The sequence below is a fragment of the Alligator sinensis genome, unplaced genomic scaffold (genome assembly GCF_000455745.1).
Source record: "Alligator sinensis unplaced genomic scaffold, ASM45574v1 scaffold1204_1, whole genome shotgun sequence".
Classification (NCBI taxonomy): Eukaryota; Metazoa; Chordata; order Crocodylia; family Alligatoridae; genus Alligator; species Alligator sinensis.
The window spans coordinates 7,502-35,472 of NW_005842412.1; the positions used below are offsets into that span (position 1 = coordinate 7,502).

General features: G+C 44.5%; 1 protein-coding gene across 1 annotated transcript; it reads left to right on the forward strand.

Annotated features, from left to right (window-relative positions):
* Positions 1 to 977: 977 nt before the first annotated feature.
* On the forward strand, positions 978 to 27,971 carry LOC102378719 (unconventional myosin-Vb). The gene is made up of 12 exons (XM_006030030.1): positions 978 to 1,039; positions 2,241 to 2,306; positions 5,877 to 6,075; positions 8,543 to 8,636; positions 11,730 to 11,873; positions 14,612 to 14,763; positions 16,521 to 16,610; positions 19,163 to 19,313; positions 20,875 to 21,160; positions 22,056 to 22,230; positions 24,611 to 24,691; positions 27,665 to 27,971. Exons 1-12 carry the CDS (start codon positions 978 to 980, stop codon positions 27,815 to 27,817), a joined length of 1,653 nt encoding a protein of 550 aa, XP_006030092.1. The 3' UTR covers positions 27,818 to 27,971.

Sequence of the window (27,971 nt, forward strand, 5' to 3'; positions counted from 1 at the left end):
TGCAAACTAAATGACATGTGAATGTGGTTTAGTTCGCTATGTAGCAAACTCATTCAAATAAAAAACCCCCACACGTGTACCATGTGATGCAATTAAACCACAAAAATGGCCAATTTTCATCACCTGTACAAGCGCCCGTTAATGATAGCCTCTCCTTTTTAAGCAAGCTAATCTTTCTTAGGGCATTTTTGATGCCTGCTAGCTGCTCTGGTTTCTCCCCTCCGATTTGTCATCCTTGGAGACTCTTTAGCTCTTTTCAAAATCATAAATCCACCCATGGGAGACTGGTCTTTAGGGGCAGCTATGGTTTCAGCTTTACTTAAGCAGGAAAGGGAGGGTAGGTCAGTTAAAGATTAGGCTCTGTCCCTGCTCTGTGCATCCACAACTCTGGAAACATCTTTTTTCTTCTTTTGTCTTTCAAAACCAAGGTGTGTATTATTCCTGGGCATATTGCATCCAAGAAAATATGATACCGCGTACCAGAAGACACCAAGTCCCTCGTATATATGCTTCCATGCTAGCTGGTACTCACATAGTGGTAAAAGAAGCTTAGCAGTAAACCACAGCTATCTTCCCCACTCTATCCCTCTTTTCTTCTTGGTACATGTGCAGTCATTAGAAATTACCTTTTTTATCTGCATCCCCCCCATATGTTGCTGCTTTAGGCTTCCCTGCACAGGGCAGTATCACTGACTGCAGGAATACTATACAGTGGCTCAGCTGGCAGAGACAGCTTTCCCTTATTCTGTCGCTCCCATCTCTTGCCTCCTCTGGTATTCCACTGTTGAAATACCTTTCTAGATCTGTAATGACCATGCACATCCCCAAAAGGAATCAAGTCCGTTATTGTATAAAAGAGCCACTCAATGCAGGTCGGAAATATCTCCCCTCTTGGCAAATTGCATTTTTCTCACTTTCTAGGAATTCTGTATGACTCTAGTTTGTGATACTTTCCACCTGTCTGGGTCATACAACGAATGTCTCAAGCCAGCATTGATGACATCAGACTTGGCTACTCTGAAGGCAATATGTTTCATGGGTAGAGCCCAGGATTGTGAGCCAAGAGACTTTCTTCTTCTTAGCTTTGCCAGTGATTGAAGCTGTGACTTTTGGCAAGTTGGTGGTGGTGGATTTTTTTGGTTTGTTTGGGGTTTTTTTGGTGCTTTAATTTGCTCACTTGTATCCATGGAGTTGTCACTTTCCTACCTTAGTAAAGCATGATGGGATCACAATATTGTCCATCCCAAATAATATATACAAAATTGTCCTGCTCCCCCAAACCATCAGATTTTAATAGATAATTTGGGTTTCTTGCCCTTTTGCCTTCTGATCTGTGAGCCTTTTGAGTTCATTTGATTCAAGTTTTCCTTTTCTCTACAACCTTCAGAGCTGAGCACTTTTATATAAAAAATGAAAATGAAGATTCTTGTTCCTGGGAACTGGAGCTTTCAGTATCACCATGAATGTCACAAGATTCATGCGAAAATGGCAGAAATAGGCAAATTCTGGATCTTCTAAAGCAATGATCCTTGACCTTTTTAGACTCAAGGCACCCCTTGGAAAATGCCAGCTCTTTGCTTTCACTCAGTTGTGACTACAGAAATCTAATAGACTGCAATTCTGTCTCAGAGACAGAAAGCCCCAAACAGGACAGAATGGATTCCTATTTGAAATCCTGGGTTTATCTTGTGACTTGTGCATATGCACACCTACGAGAATCTCATGGCGCCCCAGGGTGTGGTGGCAACCTGGTTGAGAAACATTGCTCTAGGGAGAGGAACTGCAGAAGTACAGAGGAGGAGGAGGAGCATAGGTGCCAACTTTTATTGTTGCCAGGGGTGGGCCTAAGATGCCCCTGCACCAGTAGCACAGCCGGATCAGAGCTGAGCGGAGCCTGTGGGAAGGGTGGGGGCAGACGCGGGCTGCCTGCTGCGGGCTCGGGCCTCCCCGCTTTGCTGTCCTCCCCCCAGTGCCCTGCGCCGGCTGTGCCACCACTGCCCCCACATACCCGGTGCCTACAACTGGTGACTAGAGGGAGGTCCTTCACCGTAATATCATGGGGCAGAATAAGGATTTTTGACCATGTCATTCTCCAACACCGAATTCAGCCTGATGGGAAAGGAGATGCAGTTTAACAAATGTTTGTTCTTTCTGAAGGTCTGCCTGAGTTTCCTCTTCTGTTGCGATTGACCTTTGCCTTTCCTGTCCACTTGTTTCCTTTTTCTGTCCTTTATTTCTAGCAAGACTGAGGACTGGGGTTATCTCAATGAAGATGGAGAGCTCGGCTTGGCTTATCAAGGGCTAAAGCAAGTTGCCAGGTCACACACTTTTTTTCTTACTCCTCTCTCCTTTCCCCTGTCTGTATCACTCCTTCATATCTGCGTGTTTCCTCTCTCTCCTCTCCCTCACAAAAGTTAAGACCCTTTTTCAGTGCTATGAAATGATCTTACAAAAAACGCTATAGAAGGGAAAGTTCATAATTATATTTATTATCATACAGTGGGCAACTCCCCGTTTCAGAGGGATGTGGTAGAAGTGATTCTGAAAATTGTATGAAAAATATGACTTGGCTGATGCAATTTTTAGAAGCATGCAGGGAGGTAAATGCAAAAGGAGCGCATTTTTCCTAGTGGCATTTGGCTTGTACCTCACCTAAACCCTTATGAATATGCATGATAAAATGTGCAGCACCTAGTACTTAACAGTGGTTTGTTAAGTGAGTTTTCCAGTCCCATCGCAAACGTTCTTGTAGACTATATGATTGTTTTCAACCATGAAGGAAAAGATATGCTCATTTCACAGGAACAGTGAACAGAGTCTCACAAAGTGAGACATCTATACTTTTAGTCAAAAAAAATAGAAAAGCTTTCATTTAAAAAAAAAAAAAAAAAAAAAAAAAAAAAAGTCAAAACATCAATTCTTCCATAGAAATCGGTTATTAACTATCCTGTCAAAAACAGCTTGGATGGGAAAACTTTTGACCGGCCCTAATTAAGGCCACGTCTGAATAAGATACATAAGTATATGCCTGATTTGAAGCATCAAACTATTTCTGTTGACTTTAATGGGACTATTTCTATGCCTAAAGTTGGGTGTGTGCTTTATTGTCTTGCTAAATAGTAATTTGCTCAAGACCACAGAGGAATTCAGATACCCAAGACCAGGCTGGTGCCTTGGCCTTCCTAACTCTGTCCCTTATTCAGACCCCTTAGTGGTTGTGAAATCACTTGTTTAGAGTTGGTTGGAATAGCTGAAAGGACTAATGGGGAGATTTCAATTTAGCAGACTATAATTGGTCCCCTTAAAAATCATTTAGCTTGTCAAATGTTAAGTTTATCAGTACACCCAACAGTGCAGACGCAGACGGGAGGGCCCTAACCTTTCAGTGATGAATCGTTCTTCCATTTGGTTAAGGAAGGCGTGTGGGTGGAAAGGGAGAAAGTAATGCTCAGAAATGTTTTATATGTTCTATTTTACTGGAAGTGCAGCTTGTGCTTTAATTTATCACTGCACAGAGCTACATGCTGTGTGTCCACATGGAATTCTTCTCCTTTTGTGATTAAAGACCCCCCCTCCTCCTCCAAGCCACCATTTCAATTTTCCTTTGATGCAATCTCTACGGGTTTTATTCAACCTTTTTATTCTTCAAGATGACTTGGAAAAGAATGAAAAACAAAATAAGAATAGAACATTCTTGCAGAATTTTTGCCAGATCGGAGGCAGGGTGATATTTCCTACTAGAGAGCGAGGCCTGCATTTTTCAAAAGTGACTAGCAATTTAGGGGCATCTGGGGTAGCTCCAGGAGAAATACCATGGCACCTATAAAGTCTGATCCCAAACTGCTGAAGTTCATTGGGATGCTTCATTTGACTTCAGTTAGTATTGGATCAAGGTCTTGGTACCCAGCTGTGTCCTCACAGTCTTGCTATGTGTACTTCCATAGCTTTTCCCCCGACTTCTGCAGCCTCCCAGTGTTTAAACAGCATCGATGAATCCATTCCAGGCTGCCCAGCCTTTGGTAAAGAGGTCACTGAAAATTCCCTAATGCATTTTCCTTCAGGTAGGGTTCAGAAGAGGGTAGGTTTAACTTCTGCTGAGAGGAAGATTCGAGAAATCCACGAAAGATTAAACAATTGCGACTCTCAAAACTCCCATCTACAGAAAATGCAGCCTGTGGCAGTCAAAATAAAATGGTGTGGAACTGAACTCCTGGTTAAAATGACCAAGCGCATGAACAATTACCCCTCATATAGCAAGCTTTTGAAACCCAGGGGTTGATCTGTGTAGCTGTCATGCCTTGCATTTGCTACTGGGCAAATGATCTAAAATAATTCTGTCTGATGTCATCACAGAAATAAGGTATTTTTAAGGGGGGGGAGGGGCTTAAAGGGTAGTGCTTTGACTCCTATCATACCTTGCCCCTTGGAAGTTAATTAATGAATGTTTGCAAATCAACCTCCCATACCACGTTAGCCTGGAGTAAACTGAGGCACAGAGAAGTTCAGGCACTCGCCCAAGTATCAGTGTTGATGGCAGAGCAGGGAATCCCAACTCCTGCCTTCTACCTACCAAGAGAAATCTGCTGCTCCTTTCATGATCACTTAGAAAAATGCGATATTCCTTGTATCTGCAGAATTTGGACCTACAAGGTATTTGCAAAGTTTCTTGTTAACAAAATATAGCAATTCTATAACACTGTTCAACTGCAGAGTATTTGCAACCATCACAGCTTCCTTGAGAAGCAGGTAAAATGTTACTCTTCTGCGGTGGTGACCCCATGTCAGGCAGAATCTAGGAGCTGGTCTGCACCGTGGCAGCAGCAGGGCCTGGTGCCAGCAGGACCAAGCATGACCTGCCCACTGATGTAATCCAGACATGGAAACTCAGAGATGAGGCTGCTTCAGGCTCATCCCCATCGGCTTCTGTCAGTCCCACTGGAAACCAATGGCTTGAGAGCGGGAGCCCAGAGCAGCCACATCAGCATGCTTCTGGGTTTGGAGTGTGACTGCAAGCAGGTGTGCTAAGCTCCGTCCTCGCTGCATCCTGCCACCACTGTCACATAGACATGCTCCACGTGTTGTTTGCTGTTGGTCTGAAACTCTAGTCTCCAGGGCACGTGGCCCAATAACAGTTATTCTGAATGTGCATGTCACCAATCTAGCAGTACTGCGGAGGGCTAGCCGGGGCCTTGGACACACACATTACATTTGTAGCAGTACAAAAAAGTGAGTGTCCACACATGCAAGCCATTTGCATTGCCACAGAAATGGTGGACCTACCACTACAACATCCCTTTTTCAGAGAGGAATTTCATTGTAGCCCTGTGTTTTGTGGCACTATGTGTAACGTGTACATAGTTACAGCGCTGCAGGGGGGGTCTCAGACCCCCAGCATCACACAGTCCACTGCTCTCCCTCCCACCTGGCAGAGGGGAAAGGCTGTTGGGAGCAGGGGGGGACCTAAGGAGCAGCCTTCTGGCTGGAGAGCAGGCCTTTAAGGTGAATTTGTAGAACTCCAGCCAGGGAGCTGTGCATGCGTGCACGTCCCCATGGCACTTTATTTTTGTAGAGGTACAAAGTGGTTCAGTATTCTGGACTTGCATTCATGTGTAGTGCTATAATGCCTAAAATAGCAATGAGGTAATTCAAATAACGGTCTTGTAGCCCCTTTGCCGATTGGAACTTGCTCTTGCTTTTGCCTAGAATGATGGGCTCTGTCTTCCAGCACTTGCCTCTCAACCAAAACTGGGCATTTTTCTAGGAGATAAAGCAGCTCAAACAGAAGTCACAGCCTTGATTCATAAATCGCTGGGGTAACGCACAGCAAGGTCCAGCTGGGTGATTCTAACATCCGCTTTTATTCTGCCTCCTCCCAGGCTCCTTGAAGCCCAGCTCCAGGATCAGAGACGAGAGCACGAAGAAGAGGTGGAGGCTCTGAAAGCTCAGGTGGAAGCTATGAGAGAGGAGATGGAGAAACAGCAACAGGCCTTTTTCCAGACCCTTCAGCTCTCCCCAGAGGCCCAGGTGGAGTTTGGTCTTCAGCAAGAAATCACACGTCTCACTAATGAAAATTTGGTAAGGGACTGTGTAAGAGACCAGTTTCCTTTGTGGTCGATGCTGTCAAACCAGATCTTGAGGCGATGGGTTAAAAAAGGAAAGTGGTAAAGGCAAGAATGTGGTGTCCCTCCGTCCACCCTTGCATGCACGGGTTTGCAGAGCTACTCTAGCATAAGTGGTCTGCAGGCCATTAGCTACATGATTAGTCCTGAGCACTCCCCGCTGGTCAGCCCCGCAGCATTTTTAGGTCGTTACTGAGCACTGAACCACTAGTTTATAGAAGTGGGAGGATGACTTGCGCTGTGTGTTGTAAAGGCCCCATTTTCCCAAGTACCCCTGTGACAACGTGCCTTCCCCTACACACTCACACTACACTTACCGAATGAAATGGCTTATGGCCATGGACTGGCCCTATACCCTTCAGGAGGGAAAAATAATTTCCTCCAGTTGCAGCAGTTACTCGGTGGAATTTTATGGCTCATGCTACACAGGAAATTGGACCAGGTGATTGTAGTTGTCCCTTCTGGCCCTAAACCTCTGAATCTTGGGGGCATTATTTATAGTAAAATATCCGAGGTATAAAACCTTGGTGCTTTGAGTCTGAGTGGATGGGTTGGTGCTGCTTGGGGAACTTTATCATGGTCAAACTGATGAAATCAATACCATAAGAATTTAAATGTGAATGATGGCAAGGAAGCAGACTCTCTCAGGTGGTAAATTGTAAATAGCTGTGCATTGCTTCTGAGAGAAGTTGACTAGGGAGAGCTGGGTTTGTGTATGTGGGATGTGTAGAGGGCACTGAAGAATGATCCTAAATGGTCCTAAACTGTCACAGGGACAGAGAGCCCTTTTGAGGCTTATTTGGGGCAACAGTTACCACTTGTCTGGGCTAGGAAAAGTACCTCTTACAGTGAAACAAAAATGGCCTGCTCAGCGTGCCACCTGTTTGAACGTTTGTCCTGCGTCCAGGGCGTTACCGGCAGCTCATAAGTCTTAGCAGTAAGAAACCCCAGGGTTAAGAGAAGCTTTGGTTCACTGATGTCACTGGAATGGAGGCAGGATCAGGCCCAGGATTTGCCCCACACCTTATAGATGGCACTTCTGCTGGTGCCTTAAAGGCAGAGCAGCCCATCCTGACCTCACCACAAACAGTCCATCGTTTGAATGATGATCAGCATTTTACGTGGCCGTGGAGAGGAGGGGATGACTGACAGCATGGGGAGGTAGGAACATGAGAAGAGCCATACTGGGTCAGACCAGTGGTCCATATAGCGCGATCTCCTGTCTCCGATAGTGGCAAAAGTGGATGTTAGATCAATGGTGCTCAAGCTTTTGGCCCTACAAGCCAGATGAGTGGTATAGGACTAGTTTGCAGGTTGGACCAAGCCCAATGCACTGGGATTGGGCCCTGGAGCTGGCACCTCTCCCTCCCTGCCCCAAAGTGCTGGGACTGGGCCCTGAAGCCCTACACTGCCCCTGCTTGCCAGGATTGGGCCCTGGGGGCCTGGTACTGCCCACCCCCACAGGTTGGGATTGGGCCCCAGGAGCCAGGTGCCCTTGAATGACCAAGCTGAAGGCAGAACTCTGGATCTGCTCAGATGCAAGTGGGGCGAGTGAGTCTGTGCCCAAAGGCTGTTGAAGTGCAGATCTGCTCTGCGGAAATGATCTAGCACCTTCTATTCAACAGCTGTGCTCCCAGCCCGTGTGCAGTCGCACATGCCGATGTCGGGAGCAAAACTATGGTGTAACACTGTTCACTCCCTAAGGGCCTGATCATGCAAAGTGCCGAGTACTTGTGTTTCCACTAGATTCGATGGGAGTTGAGGGAAATCAGACCCTAACACCGGCCCTAACGCCATAATTTTTGTATCCGAAAGTTGCTACCGGGGACTGGAGCCTGTCCTATAACTCAAAACAGCAGCATGTAAAAAAAAAAAAAAACAGCCGAAATGCTGTCCTCCTTTTTTTTCTTCTTCCCCTCTCACAGTGCTTCCAAGTTTGCTAATCCTATGTGTACACCAAAGAAGCAACTCAGAGGGCATGATGAATTGGGCTGGTATTGACTGCAATGGACTTTGCAAAGAGAAATCAATAGCTGGTTTTCAAGTGCTGCTTGTATGTCACTTGGCTAATTTTTCAACTCTTTACTACTTCACAAAAACACAACTCAGAACAGTGGGCGAGCAAGTGCCGTTTTGACCCAGTACATGCAGCCACTTCCCCTGTTGCAGTGGGAGTGTCCAAGGCCCAAGGACTACAGATCACCATGGATTTGACAGGTCTGAAGGGCAGATGCTTTGTCTCTGACCCAGGGATTGACCTGGAGAGCGCTGCACACATCAGGGCTCCTGGTCAGAGTACAGAAGTCTCTCATTGGGAAGAATAATTGTCAGATGAGCTCCATAGCCCAGCTACTTTCCTACAGGAAGCTTTGTGAAGTGTGTGCGTGTGTACACGTGCACATAACCCTTTCCCTGTTTTGCAGGATCTCAAAGAGTTGTTGGAAAAACTGGAAAAGAATGAGAAGAAGCTTAAGAAACAGCTGAAGATTTACATGAAGAAGGTCCAAGATTTTGAAGGTAGCTCTGTGTTCTTGTTGGTTTCTTTGAGGGAAGTGGAATTGAAGATTAGAATCTGGGTTTTGTTCGACCCCCACAAACTGCAGAGCTTGTGCTGGTCCCATTAGCCACTCTTGGGGACACTAGACTTCACTCTCAGCCTCTCGAGGTTATTTTTGGAACATGCTGGGAACTTTAAAGGGCATGCTGGTAGCCCAGGGCCCAGCCCCCTGGCCATCAGGCAGTCTGAGAGTCCTTTGAAGATTTTGGCTCCCAGACCTACTGGGTGGGCTGGGTTTTTTTCCCCCCTGTGGAGAACTTTTGTTGGATGACCCATTTTTATGGTAGGGCAGCTTCATTTATCTTGGGGGGGAAAAACATTCTTTAGTGTCTGGCATGTTACCATGTGTCATGGGGAAACTCTCATATGTCCTGTGACTTGTAGGTGGCCTTGGATGCTTTTGCCTGGCAGTTACATCCTGTCTGTAGAAAAAGCAGACTTCCACCTCCTGGCTCCTCTGCCTTGACCTTGAAGTATCCCCTGTGTGGCTTTTTGTAGATGCGTAGTTAGACGTGTATCTTCAGAACTTGCCACTTCAGCTCTCCACGTAAAACATGCGTGTGGAAAGTGGGTAGCGGCTTTGAAGTGGGGTTTTCCAACCAAACATTTTTGAGCCTTAGTTTTCAAGCTATGAAAATTTGTCTATGCAGCCTGTGGTAGTCTTTCTTCCCTCCCCCCCGTCTCCCCCTTTACACTGAGGACAGGTTTATCTTTGGTTTAATTCCATTGACTTCTGCAGAATGAGGCAAAATTAGCAAATTCACTGGTGGTTTTTGCTGAATAAGGAAGCTTTACGATTTGGTGAATGCAAGGTCACCGTGATTCCTCACACTCGGGTCATAGGAGACATCAGTTTAGGGATATTGATCCTAAAACATTTCAGCTCTTTTCACCTTACCTGAGAGAGAGAAGAGCTTTCCAGGCCTCCAAAAGCTGCTAAGCTTGACAAGCCTGTTGGCTCCCTTTATCTTGCTGTCCTCCTTTTATTCACCGTTCTTGCCTCCTGGGAGTCATGAGCCATTGAGCCTGCTTCTTGGGAGGCAGTGAAACAAGAGCTTTCAAGGTAGCAGCTCATCTGTAATATTGAAGGTGGGTGTGCTGCATCTGTATGCTGAACTTGAATGGGTTTTTGAAAAGTGCTGCCTGCAGTTTCTTGTGACTTCTTTCCATGCAAAAAAAAAAAAAAAAGAGAGAGAGAGATCTCCATTTTTGGCCCGAGGTTTCCTTGGCCATCCTTACAATGGGTTTCCTTAGCTTATCCTGTCATTGCTGCCTTGGCATTCTGGATCCTCGAGGGGTGGCTGGGGCATGGATAGTACCCTCTTCCTTTGCAGTTCCTCTTCAGTCCACCCTCTTTGGGACTCTTGCTCTTTAGAGGCTCCTGAGGAGCTTTCTTTATTGCTGTTACATTGCCTTCGATAAAATCTTGCTGTGTCAGTGACCTGTTTCAGTCAAAGTCTTTCCTATCCAATCAGCCCCGATCACGGGAGTTAGGAATGTGCAGGCATGCAGAACCAGATACCAGCTCTCACTTCCTAGCAACATTTGGGATTTGGGGCATTGTTGTGACAGTGACAAAAGCATTTGCTGGGAACGCTGTTCATAGATCTTCCTTAGGCTCTTTCTTAGATCTAATTCAGACCTATGTCTTGATTGATTGAATGTAATTTAAGAAGCAAATGCTCTTGTCAGATACACCTTGCATCTCTCTGCTTTGACCTACAGACTAGTCACCAGTTTGTTCTCCAAACAGTCTGTCAGAGCCAGGCTTCCTTCTCTCTCTCTGTCTGTCTCTCTCTGTCTCTCTCTCGACTGAGGGAACAGAATCGGAACCCAAGTTTTTGAGCCTACAGGTCACCCTTGAACTGCAGTATGGGCTATTTAAAATAACTTAAACTATTTTCATCTAATTGGTCTAAACCTGAGGACAGAGGCAACTGGGTGGTTTCTTCCCAAATTCCACTTTGCATTGATTTCTGTGGACTTCCAATCAGACCCTTTTGGGCTCATCTTCTTCCAAAGGGCCATAAACAAATTAACAGATGCAAGACTAAGGGCTCACAGAATTGAGGAAGGCAAAGATAGATGATCGGTGCTCGCTAGAAGGCAGTTGGTACAGATTGTGGGATTTCAAGCAGTCCTTTTAACATATCTGGGAAGCCTTTTGACTTTTACTACAGTCTGTGTTGCAGCCCATAAAGTGTTTCGGAAGAAAACTCCTATTACTGGTAAAAAGCTGTGTTCTGTCAATGCCATAGAGATATATTTCAGAGAGGCTCTGGAAAGAAATGATCCAGGCTTGAGGAGACAAATATAAGACCTCTCTGGCACAGAGACTATTTATCTTCTGCCGTTGATACAATGATTAACTGTGGTGCTTGGATTCTTTAAACTAATTTCTGAAAACTAGACATTAAGTGAAATTAAGCTGAATAAATAGGGAATTCCACAGTAGTGCAGCTGGCACAGATGGCTTTTGTCACTGTAATTTAAAGGCCTCAGACTGACATTTAGTACATTATGTGCATTATGCCTTCATAATCTTTCATTTTATTAAAATTTTATGCAAGTATAATCCTCAGTAGTGTTCCACAGGAGGTTTTTGATTTTGCTTTGCAGCCTGCTGCAAGCTAAACAGCTCAGGCATATCTTCCCAAAGCCTGACTTCTTGTTAGTGGTAGAAGTACATTTGTAAAATGACTCCAATAGGGTCACCATGTTCCAGGGGTTGTCTGGGCTCCCTTAATAGATGTAAGGTTTGTTAATGCTTCTAGTATTTTAGACCTGATTTCTGTATCCTTTACTTAGCCAATGAGCAATCTGCCTGAAGGTGTGGTTCAAGAATTGCTGTTTCAGTAGGCCTATCAAAAGCAGGGGACCTTCTAACAAACTGGTATATCGCAAGTCACATGAGGCTTAATCTAAAAGCTAGGATATCAAATGAGAGACTTGGAGAACTTCAGTGGGCTTTGGGTCACAAGTGAATCATAGAAGTCCTGTGTAGATGAGGCATTCAGCTGGCTTCAGGAAGGTCTGTGGGTTTTTTTCCACAGCAACCCAAGCAACGGTACAGACAGAGAGGAAGCGACAGGAGCTTACCAGGCAAGTCACTGTCCAAAGGAAGGAGAAGGATTTCCAGGGGATGTTGGAATATCACAAGGAAGATGAGCCACTACTCGTCCGGAACCTCATTACAGGTGAGGACTTGGCTTTGCCTCTTGTTCCAGTTCCAGTGCCCTTTCTTTCTAAACCATTTAAACCAGGGCTGCCCAGCTGGTGGCCAGGGGGCCACATGTGGCCCATGAGGGGTCAGTTTGTAGCCCATGGCTCCCACCTGGGTGCTGCTCATTGCGCTCTCATTGCTTCAGCTGCAGCAGCATCCAGGTCTTGGGGCTCCCCCTTTCTCCTCTAACTTCTGCTTCTTGCCACTACCCCAGAGGGCAGGGAGACATGGCATGGCCCATGGTGCTGGGGTGCCTGCATGGTGTGATGCAGTGGGGAGCTGAGGGTGGGGGCCTGAGTGCCTGTATGGCATGGTGCAGTTGAGGAACACGCATGTCATTCAGTCCAGGGGTCCCATGGCTCACCTGATGCATCCCATGTGATATGTGGCCCTCACTGCTGCAGTTTGCATTCATTTGAATGAGTTGGATCACTTATTTGGAGCTTTAACATAGCTTAGTACTTGCAAGTTCTCTCTAAATGAAGGGTACAGAAGAAACACTGTGGGACTGTAGCTATGCAGCCAAGACCCCAGATGCAGCATTGCACTTTGCTCACTAGGAAATCCTTCATTGCAAAGCAAGAGACTGAGCATGTGCGCTACTGATTTAAAACTCAGAATTAAGAACTCATTTACAGGTTGATCCCCAGGGGGCAGGGAGTGGTGTCCTTTAACTGAGTCTTTTCACATGGCTTGTCAAATGCAAGCTGGAATGTTTTGTTCATTTAGTATCTTGTCAGACTAAATGAATATAGTTAGTTCTCACATGCACATGGTACAGGTGAAATGCATAAACCAACACTGGGTCTTTTCTTTGATTCACATGACATATTAAGTCCTTACTCAAACCATTTTGTATAAATGACCCTTTAATATTATATATGCTGATACCTTAGAGCTCCACAGTGCTGTGTAAATAGACAAAAAAACCGAGCCAAATAATGCCTACTTCGAGTTTACAGCTGTGAACATTGTTGAGGATTCTTAACATTTCTATAAATGAGCATCCAGGTTTGGCTTTTATTTTTTGAATCCAAAACTGAGGGTACATTTAAACCTTGAAGTAAAGCAGTTGTCTTGGAGCTGGTGGCCCCTCTCCAGCTGTGTACCCCCTCTGGATAGAATTTGAGCCCTGGTTTGGTACTGTATGAACATATGAGGACTGCATTTGCTAGGACATGCATGCTCAGCCTGACCTGTGAAGAGTCTGAGTCTATTTGGGAATCAGGGTCATCTCCTAAGAGCTTTTCTAGTGATGATCACGCTCAAGCATTCCCTAGAAGCAAAGTGTGGGGGCTTTAGTCAGGTTTATAGACAGGGCTGTGCTACCTTGGGGCAGTCTCTTCAAACTGCCAGCAAGCTTTGAGGTCTTTATAATTAGTCACGTTCCCTGGTTGTCTAGCAGATTTATTTCCCTTAGTTCAGAAATCTTGAGCCATTTCTAATTTTGAAGCTAGCCCCTAGCTGTGTGTGTTCAAAGCACCTGCAGGAGGTGCTCAGAACGTTGCAGCATTGGTTCCTGAAGGAAAGGAGAGAACTTTTAATTGGATCACAGCAGCAACCTCCTTATCCATTCAGCCCATAGAAACACCCCCTTTGTGTGCTCTCTTCCCCCTCAGTAGTGTGCCTTCAGTTCAGTGGCATTTATCTCATTTACTAAATCTGTGTTAGTAAAAGTAATGCCTTTATAGCAAACTGATTGAGTTCAGTGGAGTTGCACCAGGGATCAGTTTGCCCTGATGGGTTGTCATTCTTTTATTCTTAGATATAATTCTTACTCAAGGATGACAAAGCACTGAGAGTGCTAATATGAAGCTGTATGTCTTAAATCGAGCAATAACAATTGGCCTTCTCAGGATGGGTTGACATACAGACAGGTGGTATTGCAGTACAGATCTTCAGCTTTTTGCAGATGGATGACATAGAAACAGTTTGCTGTATTAGTCTCGGGTCTCTGCACGAGCAATCTCAGACCTGTTACTTATGCTGAAAGCTTTGGTTGGAGCTGCGGCTGGCCTTCTCCCCTCCACTGTGCTTAGGTTTGTGTCCAGCTAGTGCTTATGGTCTCCCTGATTATGAGTGATTCTAACAAAACTCTAAAAAAAAAAAATAAAAAGCAATAAGCACACAGCAATTTATACATAAAGTTATTATTCAGACAACCTCTGCTTTCATGTCTAAGGGGTATAATCTTGATTCAGTGTCTTGAGAGAGAGTAGATGTACAAAGCACTGGTCCTGAAGTTTATGCAGCAGTAGTATAGCTTGTCCCAAGTATTTCCAAAGACTTTTCTGGTATTTTTCTAAGGTTATGTTTGTATTGCAGTTGGAGGTGTGGAAGACCTGCCCTGGCTTTCATCTAGCCAGCTGGTGCAGCAGTGGCAGCAATGATGTGGTAGCATGGGCTTGCATGCAGGCTGCTCAATCTCTCCAGGTCGCTCAGTCTGTGAGAGCCTGTGCAGACAGTTTCCCTGCTACCTAGTGCTTGAGTCAACTAGACTAGAACTGGGTTGGGTACCTCTGCCTGTGCTCCGGTTGAGCCTGCCATTGCAGTGGACACCTAGCTTGAGATAAGCTTGAGTTGGAGAGTTCATATCTGAACCTCTCCAGATGTGTGTGGAATACATGCTGATTCAGACACTTCTCCGTGTTGCCTGTTGTGTTCCTCTAACTAAGTCAGGCTGTAAGAGGATTCTTCTTTTCCTATTTGTAGATCTCAAGCCCCAGACCGTTTCCACCACAGTTCCCTGTCTTCCTGCTTACATCCTCTACATGTGCATCAGACATGCAGACTACGTCAACGATGACCAAAAAGTGCACTCCTTGCTCACCTCGACCATCAACGGCATTAAGAAAGTATTAAAGGTACAAGTCTTATTTGTATTAATAACAGCATGAAGTTAAACTGCTCAAATTGCCTAGCTCAGAACCAGGGTCCTTAGATGTGCATGCAGTGTAACCTGGAGATCGTAGACAGTTTTAATGTCCAAGACCAGTTTCAAATTGCAGTTGATCTCTTCATCTCCTCATAAGATGGGTTTTATATCTTAAAGGTTATATAACATAGGTTGGTAGTAAGCAGGGAGTGATTTGCCAAAGAACACACAGTAAGTTGTCACAAGCAGGCATTAAAGCTTGTTGCATATCTGTTTGGTTCACAAGTTCTCTTATTTGTGCCTCAGCTCCTTTCTGGTTAAGAGAGGTTTTTGTTCACACTGTGAATGAAGACCTAGGGCAAGTTAGGTACAGGGCGGCAGCAATGGAGGTTAAATTTGAATAGCCACTATATATAGCACAATGTCTTGTGTAGAGGTGCACTGATGCATCAGTCCAATATCAGATTGGCACTGATATAAAGAAAATTGACTATACAGGAAACTGGCCTGTTGTGGCCAATAATTTGGCCAGTAAAAGCCTGTGCACCGCAGCACAGCACGCAGGCAGCAAGGAGCACAGCCCAACAGTGTGGAGAGCTGCGCAAAGCTGGTAAGCCTGTTGTAGTGAAAAGGGAGGGGAAGGTGGAGGGAGGGAGCAGATCAACGCCCCCTGCGGTGAGGGAGGGAGGGAGGGAGGGAGTCAGCCTGGGGCCAGGGCAGGCCACAGGACAGAGCCACGGCTCATCCGGGGGGGGCAGCAGGGTGACTCCCGTCACTCTGCACTGCTCATTTGGTGGCTTGTCCGGCAGCTCCTGCCGCTTGTGTCGGAGGACATGGTGGGGGAAGAGCATGTGCCCCTGGATCTGTGCAGGGCGGGCTGTAGCTGCGGGCTGGGGACTGCACTGTCCTGTGCGCCGAGCAGGCGGGGGGGGCCTCTATGGCAAAATTTGGGGTGGCTGTAGCCCCCCCCATAGCCCCCTCCCAGTGCTGCCACCACCCACCCTGAGTGCAGAGCTGCAGCCTCCCTGGCCTGTCCAGCATAGATCTGGGGGCACATGCTCCCTGGCCTCCCCCAAGCTGGGCAGCACCTGCCCCAGCCCCACTCCCTCCCTTACCATGGGGGGTGTTGATTTGCACACTCCCTCCATGCCACTTCCTTCCCCACTCCCCTTTTACCACAACAGACTTGCCGGCTGCACACAGCTGTATCAGAAATCAGATCGGTATCAGCTGATGTCCCTCCTTAAAAATTGGTTATCAGTATCAGCCCGCAAAATTTCTATCAATGCACTCCCAGTCTCATGGCACTTAGGCCACAGAGGTGGGGTCCCATTTTTGTCAGTGGCATCCTAGTGAGGAGTCATTCATCCTAGTAGAGAGTCCTTCCTGATCCCTATAGGTGATCTTCTTATGCTTCAAAGTATGTGATTTTGATTAGTTCATATAAATAAAATGGGTCAGGCCCTGCTCTGCTCTATATTGTGGCAAGCCCAGGATAGCTCCAGTTGTCTGCCTGACATGGTTGTGGTTTTATACTCTTTATCCAAAGAGTGGGATTTGGTACTCTGGTTGTCAGAGTAAGCGTCAGCCAGCTCTTGTATAGGAATGGAAAGAATGTGCCCTTTGGTACCGCTGAGCTTTGTGTGCATGTAGGTCATAGAGCTTTGCGTGCACAAAAAGCCTTGTCTGAATAGACCCACTGCACCTGCTGAAGGGGAAGCTCACGTTTAATTTTTCTCTTCGCAGAAACACAATGATGACTTTCAGATGACGTCGTTTTGGCTGGCTAACACGTGTCGCCTCTTGCATTGCCTAAAGCAGTACAGCGGGGATACGGTAAGGAGCTCTAAGAGGAAGTGTATGGCCACATTTTTAAATGGCGTTGTTCCTTCCGCAGGCTGTGTTGTCTCACGGCTTTGCTCAGGCTATAGTGTAGGACTCTCAGTAATCATGCTGAAATGGTAAATAGCCTTGAGGGCTTGTTACATTCAGGGCTTGACTTTGATGTAACTCAGGATGGCCCCAGTGACAAATCCATGAAGACTGGCTGGAGTAAAACTGGCTTCAGAGCAGAATTTGGGCCCCTTAAAATGTAATGCAATGACCTTTCCCTCGAGTTCTGTTAATATGGGAATGTCACACTTGCAATTAAACTCCCAGTTTATTTCTGATTGGAAAAGTTGCTTTCTTTGGGCTCATTCTGAGAGTACTCGCAACTATTTCAGCAGGTTTTTCATGCAGTCAGCCTGTAGCTTTGGGCTTTTCATTCATTTGACCTTTTTCACAGAAGAAAAGTTCAAAGAAATTTCCTCTCCCTCTCCCCCACACCCCTGTTGGGGCTTTGTTTTTTTTTGTGGGGGGGGAGCGCTAATAACTTATGCTTACTGCCTTGATATCATTTTGTAGGTCTCTCACATCTTCAATTTGTCAATCTACTTTGATCTCCTGTGACAGACTCGGATTATCACAGCTGACATAATATAATGCATGTTTACACAGTATCTAATCACAGGGGCATTGAGGAGATGTGTTTACAGCCATATGGTATGGTACTAGCATTTGGAACAGAGCCACGGTAGCTTCCTTTTAATTGACTCTTGATATATGTCGTTAACCAGTGTGTAGTCAGGCTTCAAAGGATACAGGGAAGAAGACTTGTCTAAGATGAATGTTGCCTTAGAATCAGGACACAGTGGATTCTTTAGGTTTTAGTGTCTTTATGAAAATCAGGTTTGTATTGCCAAGATTTTTTTTTTTAATAGAGGAACTGTGGTTGCGGCTTGGTTAACAATGATTTTTACTTCTCAGTGCCCTCTGCTGTCTCTGTAGCAATATTACATTTAACTACAGCCCCTGTAACTAAAACTGCACGTCTTTTTTGGAGTAGTAATTTGTCTGCCAAAGATGCAGTTTCAGGTTGACCACAACTATTCACAAAGGGCACATGCAGAAATGACATTTGTCGCACAGTTGGCCCTTTGAAAGCGCTCTAAAGCTGAGCCCAAACAGAAGAGCACAGCTGCGGAGCCCTCTGATTACATGACAAATTAACCCTGAGTGGAGTGACTAAATTTGTCTGCTTCAGCAGTTTGGTTTTATGACGTACTATATTTCCCCCATCTTAGTGGTTAGTCCTTGGTTCTTAGTGTCCAACCAGCTTAGAAATGTGTGGTCCCAAGTTCACCTTTTAAAGGTATGAGGTAGATTAGTGAGGTCAGAGGGGGTGTGGTTGTTTTGCTCCTAATGGGGTGGGGGGTATCCTTTATATTTTTTTTTATGAGTATTCAGTCAGGTGCATAGTTGGTGTTTAGTTTCACCTGCATAGTTGCCATTGCAGTGGTGCATTGGATCAAATATATCACGTTTTGGGAAAGATATGTAGGAACTATGAATGCTGATGGTTTTGTTATGGGGAGGTGTTGATAGTAGTGGCAGGGGAGTTGTTTATTATTTTGATATTTGACTGATTTAGCTTATCAAATGTTTTGCTTCAAATTAGTGTTGATCATCCAAAAGAGGATTGTTTTTTTTCCCAAGAAAGCAAACATTTTTCTTGCAGGTTAACCCCAAATTATCTTGCTTTTTGCTTCATTTAGAGAACCGGGGAAAATTATTACTCGCACAGCTCCTGTTTTATTGCAGCTTGGCAAAGCCGTTGTACAAACAAGTATATTAACATGAGTTATGCACCATGCTCACTTCAAACAGAGGTTATGCTGCTTTATATCTACCAGCAAGGACCACATTCAGAGTCCACTGATTTCAGTGGCAATATGATAATACATTTGTAGTATCAGGGCCTTGAAAATACAGGGGGAAAATTCAACTGGTGAGGGAAATTCATAAACTTCTTAGATGGTGTTATCAAAACCATAGCTGCAAGCACTGGAAGACGCCTGCAAAAAGTCAGAGTTGTTAATCGGGTAGCAAATAAGTGAATCAAGAAGTCAAGATATCATTTTATTATCATGCAAATATTTCAATTGTTACAGAAGTTTTAACCCTGTGGTTAAAATATTGGCTCCTGGTGGCTTTGAAGTATGTGTTCACAGTATAATGAATAAATAGCGTTTAATGAAGAACTGACGAGGCATTTTCAGTGGGACACATACTTTATCTTTTAATTAATGCACATTTTTTACCTTTTTAGTAAAAATTAAAAGGAGGGTGATTAGTTAATAATATTTCTCTTTAAAGAGGGAAAATCCATTGTGAATAAGCTGTTAAATAAAGCTTAGATCATTTATGTCTTTCTTTATAGCTGTTAGTTCAAAAACCACAGTAGGTAGGAAGACAAACTTTTCTAGATATGCTTTTTTTAATATAATGTTAATGGCCTGTACTAAAGTGGAATGATCAAGCAAGTACTGTTGTTTTCCTCCTTTTAGGGTTTTATGACACAGAACACTGCAAAGCAGAATGAGCACTGTCTGAAGAACTTTGATCTCGCAGAGTATCGCCAGGTTTTAAGTGACCTCTCCATTCAGATCTATCAGCAGCTTATTAAGATAGCAGAAGGCATGCTGCAACCCATGATAGGTAAGTATGCAACACTTAAGCTTTTAGGGACATTAAGGCTGCTTACAGATATATATATATTTTTTAAAGTGCTTTACTGGAAGAGGCGGTGCATTCGTTCGACCCAGCTTTGCAGCATCTGTATAGATTGGGTGCTTCAGTGGGGCTTTTTGGCATTTTTTATCTAAAGCTGATTCACTCAGCTATTAGATAAGTGCCAAAAATGACCCACTAAAGCACAGGCGTGTAGGTTGTAGCCATGTTGGTTTAAGGACATAGGCAGACAAGGTTCCTTGGGTGAATCTGACGAAGGGTTTTTGAACCTGAAAGCTTGCTTAATAATTATTTTCCAGCTATTTGCGTTGGTCTAATAAAAGATATCAGATTCACCCAAGGAACCTTGTCTGCCGCTAAAGCACCTGATTTATACGGATGTTGGGTGAGCTGGGTCCAACTAACGCAATGCCTCTTCTGGGTATATGCTGGGCTTGGTGCAGGAGTGGGCTGACTTTAAAGTAAAGCACCTTTTATTTTTAAACATCTTTAAGCAGCCTTATGTCTTAACTAAGGTGGCATTAAAAAGGTATAGTTTAAAAAAAAAGACCATAAATCTTTGGGCACATCTTCACATTAATGGTTGCGTACTTGAAGTAAATGAAAATGACAGTACTTCAAGTGATACTGTTTTTAAACTTTAACCCCACTATTTTAAGCAGCAATGTAGCTACCAAGTCCAAACTGCAGGACCAAATAAAATATCCCATGAGAAATTAAGTCTATTTTGATTTACAATCAATATAAGAAAAGAGAATATACCTCCAGAACTGCTTTGTCCACCTCCCTCTATGGAACTATTTATATTAACAATTTTGTAGCTGTGAGGCTGTCATCACTTCCCTGAGACACCAGCCTGGGGTCTAATGGACTACATTGTTTGCAAATGTTTACCCTTTATTCTTTCAGAAAGGTTTTCCAACAGCTTCTATCCATTCCCTTTCTGACATCACATCTTGTGCTCTGTTGTGCTTCTTGTTGAGAACAGTATTCCTCCATGAGTTATCACATTGCCAGGTTATAAGAATTTACCCCTTTCCTCATCTCTGTTATCTCAAGCCACTTAATCTTTTTAAGTGCAGGATGTAAGGTTGGGTATTGGAAATATAGTGAAAATGTATTACATCTCATTGGAGAGGTGTTTGTCATTCCTACAGTGTGTTAACTGAGTTCTTCTGTTTTTAATATTAATATCTGGGACCTTATCTTCACAGTGCTTTATAGCTATTAACTACTTAATCTTCTCAACACACCATTGAGGTAGGGAGAGTCAGTTTAATTGTCCCCACTTACAGATGGAGGAAGGCTAAGTAACTCTCCAAGGAGTTTGTCAGAGCAGATAGTAGAAATTAGCAGTCCCTGCCTCCAAGTCCTCTCTCCAGTTGGTTCAGTTGGTTATTGTATTGCATTAACAAGTAGTGCACTAAAAGCTGGCAGGCTACAGGCACTAGTAATGTAAGAAATCATTCCTTGTGCTGCCAGGGGAAATGCAGGCTTCATCTCCATCTTTTCTGATTTTTTGTCGTAGTGTCAGCAATGTTGGAAAACGAAAGCATCCAGGGCCTCTCTGGTGTGAAGCCAATGGGCTACAGGAAGCGCTCCTCCAGCATGCCGGATGGCGACAACACCTACAGCTTAGATGCGGTCGTTCGCCAACTGAACACCTTTCACAGCATCATGTGTGAGCAGGGCCTGGACCCGGAGATCATCCAACAAGCCTTCAAGCAGCTGTTCTACATGATTAATGCTGTCACGCTGAACAACCTCCTGCTGAGGAAGGACGTCTGCTCATGGAGCACTGGCATGCAGCTCAGGTAGGATGTTGGCTGAGGCCCTGATAAGGAGACAACTGCTTGTGAATCTTGTGAATCTGGAATGCTGCAGAATAGGGAAGGGAATCTTATGGGATCTGCAAAGCTGTGTGAAATGGAACAAGGAAACCATAAGAGACCAACAGTACAAGAAGCTGCACACATTTGCTGATATATGTAACTGCAGTTACATATATCACATAACTGTGTAATGGATGGTTTGCTTCACCCATCTCATTTCAGGGTTTGTTACAGTGCCTGATTTCTTAAATTGCAATATTGGACATTTCTAACATGGCAAATGTTAGGGTCCGTCCTGCTGTTACAGCTGTGGAGACAGACTCTGCATCGCCCCTCTGGCCTCAGACAGGCTCTCCGAAGGCCTGAGGGTCTGCCCTGCAGATCCAGTTATGAAGTCGGGGTGCCAAGTAGCTGTCTTACCTAGAGCTCCTTTTGCAGTGATCAGAAATTCCAGAGTGTAATTAGCACAAACTTGCAAAACAGCCCCAATTGTTTACCAGCCTTTTACCTTAAATGAAGATTTAAAATAAGCATCTCATTGACCTTGTTTCTCAAAATCACAGATTTCACACGGTCTGTAAATCCCTCCTTGTTGTGCCCTGCTACTGCTACAGTCACTGTGGTTAGTCTAAGTTGGGCAGAAGGCAGGGCTGGGTGGCACCTTGGGGGCTAACTGTTTGAGGCATGAGCTTTTGCACGTAACAGCCTACTTCATTCTACTTTGTCCAATCCTTGTGAAGTTCTGGACAACCTAACCCAAATGCATCACAAATATGCATCAAAATCTCTGCTCCTTCAGCACTGCCACATTTCATTCACTGTAAATGAGCCCTGAGAGGGAGACCATTGAACTAATGTTGTCTGTGTGTGGGTTCAGGTTTAACATCAGCCAGCTGGAGGAATGGTTGCATGGAAAGAACCTGCAACAAAGTGGAGCAGCACAGACCATGGAGCCCCTGATCCAGGCAGCACAACTTCTGCAGCTGAAAAAAAAAACTTCAGAAGATGCTGAGGCCATCTGTTCCTTATGTACATCCCTTACCACGCAGCAGGTAAGCAACCGGGAGGGCATCTGCTTTGAAGCAGGTGTGAGTGGTTCCTTCCCATCCGCTGCAGCAGCAAGGATGCCATTTTGAAGTGCTGTAGGGCATGGCAGTTTTCATGTGCCCCAAGGTCTGAGCAACACACTCCTTTCTCTGATATCCTGGTCCAGTCCTCAGGATATGAGAGTGCTGTTTAAGTGACTAGATGCTGAGCCCCTGCCCCTCCTGGCGTTTAGAGTCTGCTTTCTATATATGGCCATTGCAGGATCAGCCCAGTCTCTGGTGGGTTCTTAGCCAATTTCTTGCACTTCTCCTGTCTTTTCCCCTTCAGTAGCAGCTGTAGGGCCCAGGTGCAATTTCCTTGGATGCAGATGACACTTCCTTTGAGTGTCCCATCTGCCTTGAATTTATGTGGCTGAGGCAGTTCTGATGGGAACATGCTCTGGCAGGCTACTCGTAGTACTTAGTAGCGATGCTTCTTTTATATGCAGTGGACACCCCACTAAAAACATTCCACCCTGTTCAACTGGTGGAAATGACTCCTACAGCAGTATTTTCTAAGTATCTATAGCAGCAGGTGGCCCTGCCACCACTTTTCCGTGTGCCCCAGCTGCAGCATGAGCACAGCTTCTTGCTGCCTTACACAGGAGGAGCTGGTCAGCTCTGCAGGCTGGGTCCCATGGCTCTGCAAGCTGTATGTTTCTGACCCCTGATCTATAGTAGTACTGCCTCAGAGCCTGTGAGCTGTCCTCCAGTTTCACCGTACGCGGAGAAGTTAAGACATTTGTCAGTGTCTACAGCCTCTAGAATAAAAACTTTCTTTTGAACCAGATTTTGTGAGCCCCTTACAAAACAGCTGAATGGGAAGAGAATGGGATCAGATAAGAAATCTATGCCCTGGGGCACTGATTGCTGAAGGGAAGAGTGGGAAAAGCAGTATTCTGTCAGCCTTCAGTTGACAGAAGCTGAGGTGCTACAGGATTGTGTATTGTCATGCACTAACACATGTAGCTGAGCCTGCTCAGACTTTGTAAATGCCATTCATCATTGCTTTATAGTGCTGTTGGTGGGAATGTGGACAGGTCCTGCCCTGAGAGATGTACAGTATAAATCAGTAGTCCTCAAACTTCATGTGATACAGACCAAAATTCACTGACCCTCAAAGCTTTGAGCTCACAGCAAGTGGTTTTTGAGATGACAAAGACTTAAGCTTTTTCTGTTCAAATGTACCTGTTAGATTAATGAGATCTGACCAGGTTTCCATTTAAATCAGTGACAAAACTCCTGTGGACTTCACTGGAAGAGAAGTAAACCCCTAATCTTGCTTGTTCAGTTGTACGCCACTTGATCTGACAGAGAGGCATCGGGCTCAGATCATTTAGGAATAGTACATCCTACCTCTGCAGGAGGACGTCCCTTCTGAGAGTCTGTCCTTGCAGTCATGTGGGACTGGGAGCAGGGGTGGGTGCAGGGTGCTGCTCTTCTACCTTATTAATCCTATCGCTTTCTCCTTCCTTCCCGTTGAACCACCGTCTCTGCAGCCTCTTGAATCCACGTGCATCCTTTTACAGCAGCTGTGTTGAGTGAGTGAGGATCATAGGGCCTCAAGGATGAGAAGCTCTAGGACTGTTAGGGCCAAGAAAGGACTGGTAAAGTTGCTGCAGAAGCGTGGCAAAGGGAGCAGGTCTGCCCATCCTGAGTCTTTCTGGATTCCATACTGCTTTCCCAGCGAGGGGCTATTTTCAGTCTGCAGTGCTGTGCTCGGGCAGGAGTCCCTTGTGCAAAGCCACTTCTTGGCTGGGACTTGCCAACTGACAAACTGATTTAAGTGTTGGGCTTGACAGATAACATAAATTATAGAAAATTAGGGTAGGATGGGACCTCAGGAGGTCCTGTAATCCAACCCCCTGTTCAAAGCAGGACCACTTCCAACTAGATCATCCCAGCCAAATAGAATAAGTGGTGAATATGTGAGGAAATGGTTTGCCATGAAGGGAGTGCAAAAGCTTCAGAAATACTATTGTGTCATGACTTAAGTCAGGCTCCCCCACAGGTACGACAAAGGTGCATGTTAGGAGTAATGTGTGCTTTGTTCTGCACTTCTCTCTCTCTCTCTCTCGGGCAAGTTTTTCAACTTAAGTAATCTTTCAGTTGTTAATTTTTCCTGAGTTTCTGAGCATTCATATGGTATGAGGTGGGTTGGCCCATATATCTCTGATTATATGAAGCAACACAGTGTTGTTTCTCAGTTTATACTCCCTTAGCTGTCTCCTACATGGGACTGACACAATTCTAGGACAATGACCACATCAAGAACACAGTTAGTAGCTTTACTTCCATGGAGAAGACCAGCTTCTCATGACTGTTACCCTGTTTTTGTTTTCAACAGATTGTAAAAATACTAAATCTCTACACTCCTGTGAATGAGTTTGAAGAGCGTGTGACTGTAGCCTTCATAAGAAACATTCAGGTAAGTTAAACATTCATGAAATGGAACCAGGTATCACATTAATAACCATCTCAGTTTCTCTGTGTTGCTAACCCATTTTTACAAAGGTTTAATGCTTTTAATTCATTTCTGTAATTGGAAGGCTGACTTCATTCCTTTACCAAACCCCTGAGACCTACTATGACTACTATTTAAGGATGGCTTTATTGTTAATCAAAACCTCTTTCATCCTGAAGAATCGCCCACAGCTCATAGCCACTATATGGGCTTATCAAGACTACTGAAATGCAGTCATCTCTGGGAAGGCCTGTGTCAGTCCTTTACCACTGTTTAGCAAAAGAACAGATTTTCAGGTGGAGGAAAGTATGCTCTAGCCAACAAGTAACAAGATGAAATTGAGGGAGGGGGGGATTATGTCTCACTGCACAGAGGCTCAGCACCTCCACCCCTTTTTTATGGGATCATTCCTGACCATGCAGTGGTAGGTGGTGTATAAATGCAAAATGTAGATTTCTTTCTTATCTTATCTAACTTAATGCAAAAATTAAATAACAAGTAACCAATGAGTAAGTCTAAGAACCATAGGCCAATAGTTCTAGATTCTTACGCATGATTTATTTCTTAAACCTAATTGATATTCAAGACATGCAAAATCATTTTAAAATCAATTAGGTTTAAGAAATAAATCATGCGTAAGAATCTAGAACTATTGGCCTATGGTTCTTAGACTTACGCATTGGTTACTTGTTATTTAATTTTTGCATTTTACTGTAATTGGTTTGTGTTAGTTTTACATTAACATAGAAAAGCGTAACCTCGTTTTATGAGAAAAATAACTCAAGCTTGAGTGGGTCTGAATGAATAGCTCAGATGAGGCAAGATAGGGCGTTTTTTAGAAAAGCGCTTAAAGAAAACAAGAAAAACATTGTAGTAGTTAGTGCTAAGTGACATTTCCAGTCTGGACAGCTGTTTTAGTCTCAGTATTCTGGGCAAAAAAAACCTGAGGCACTTGCACCAAATAGCTTCTCTTGCTCCCTCATGCGGCTTCCCCTGATGGAAATTCCATTTCCTGATTAGACACTAGAAGAATCATATTACTGAAAATTTAAATTTGGATGTTTCCCTAATAATTCATTTCTGATTAATTAAATGTGCCACTGTATAGAGTAGAAAAAGAGCACTACGAAACTCAAGTAAAATATATTACAATATGTTCCCATTCTTTAACGTTCTTTCTGTTTACATGTCTTAGGATATGAAAAAATGCAGCAAGTTTCCATTAAAAAATGGAAAGCATTTTAATGCTGTTTTCATATATAGTAAAGATAAAAAAAATATATGAATATAGTACCCTGCATTGCAAAAGAGCCCAACTTGATAAAGTGTGGTCAAATATAGTGTAAATCCTGCTTCCTTCCATCTCCGTATTTATATGACCCTTAACTGAATACTTAAACACCTAGGATTCTGGTCTTCCTTTGCTTCAAGGGAGATGGCTGCAAAACAGAGGGAAGGGGTTGAAAATAAAGGGGTTTATCAGAAAAGAAATGCTTGGTTCACCAGTGATATTCTGTAGAGCTCTGACTGAAGAGTGAGGTGACGCATCTGGCTTGCCTGCCCCCATAGAGCACACAAGCACACCAAAAACCTGGAGCCGGGGCTGTGCATTCAGTATCCAAACCTTCCTGATCCAACTTGGGAATGTTCCTCTGTGCCTGAGAGCCTGTAACACAGCTGGGCCAACCAGAATACAGAGGATGTCTGCCCAGGTCACAACACTATTCTTTTTTTTAAAGCTTCAGATACTTCTAGGGTAGTCTTCATTCTCAGCTTCTTAACTCTAAGAGCACACACTAGTTTCAGTCTTCTCTAAACCCTATGTCCAGCATCAATCAGAAAAAAAACTATGTAAAATACACTCTCCTCAGTCAGATGCAATCAACCTTCATAGAGAACATAAGAACTGCCAGCCCAAGTATCCATCTCGGCCAGCATCCTTGTCTTGGACAGCAGCAAGTAGCGGATGCTTTAAAGGAAGGGTGTAATAAATAGGGCTTGTGTAGTGATCCAGATCGTCCCAGTTACTACGGTCTCCACTTGGGGGAGGTCCTGAACCTGAAATTGCATCCCTGCCTGCTTGTCCTTACAAGACAGACATTTTCTCCACAAAATTGTCTAAGCCCTTCTACTAAAGCCTGTTTTACAACAACCTGTGAAAGTGAGATCCACAAGTACTTATGTGATGTGTGAAAAGAGATAAATTTTACTACTGTGTGTGTTGGGACTATTTTGTAGTTTGTTCAGTAATTCATGCTGAAAGTTGTTTGGGGCAGGGCCCATCTTGTGTGTGTGCATGTGTGTGTATTGGTACAAAATAAGTTTCCTACATTAGGGGTGTCAAATATATGGCCTGTGAGTAGGATCTGCCTAACTGAGCTACTGGCAGGCCACAGAAAGTTGGGCGATGTGATCTTCTGCAGAATCTGGGGCCCTTGGCCCCCAGTGGGCATACCAGTCTGGTGTAGGAGGGTGAGCCAGAGCTGATGCGCCAGCCACACCCAGCCACTTCACCTGTCACCACTGCTGTGGCCCTACCCTGTCTGCCAGCTCCGCCACCACTCCATGCCGGAGCCACAGAGTGCCCTGTGCTGGAGTTGCAGCTGCCACCATAGCATGCGGCATACAGTGGTGGTGGCAGCTCCAGCAGTGGGGTACAGCAGAAGCTGGAGCAGTACTGCATGCCAGAGCTACTGCCACCAGTGCATGCCCCGAGCTGGAACTGCTGTGCCCCGGACTGGATGCACCCCACATGAAGGCCTGAAGTCCAGATGTAGCCTGAGGCATGAGTTTAACACCCCTGCCCTTCAGAATGAATCTGGAACCTTAGCTTCCATAGGGGTGTTCTCTTCAGATCTTTTATTCTGTTAAGTGTTGCAAATGCTAGTAGAAAAATAACATGACATTATGCTCTTCTTTTTCTTCCACATTCCATAGGCGCATTTGCAAGAGCGAAACGACCCTCCACAGTTGCTGCTAGACTTCAAATACACGTTTCCAGTTTTGTTTCCATTCAGCCCATCCTCCATCACCATGGACTCTATTCACATCCCTGCTTCTCTCAACTTGGAATTTCTCAATAAAGTCTGAAGAAAATATATTTAAACCTATCTCCCTTCCTTAGAGAATTTAAGCAAAAAAAAAAATTAAATTTAAGGATTTCTTTAAATATGGACCAAACAAGATGGTGAAAGAACTGATATGCAGTGATGAATCAGTGCTAAAATGTACAGTAAAATAAGAA

Coding starts and splice junctions, on each gene's coding strand:
- LOC102378719 (XM_006030030.1), top strand. CDS start 978: ATGTCTCAAGCCAGCATTGATGACATCAGACTTGGCTACTCTGAAGGC. Junction 1,040..2,240: donor GAAGGCAATATGTTTCATGG/GTAGAGCCCAGG, acceptor CTTTATTTCTAG/CAAGACTGAGGACTGGGGTT. Junction 2,307..5,876: donor TTGGCTTATCAAGGGCTAAA/GCAAGTTGCCAG, acceptor GCCTCCTCCCAG/GCTCCTTGAAGCCCAGCTCC.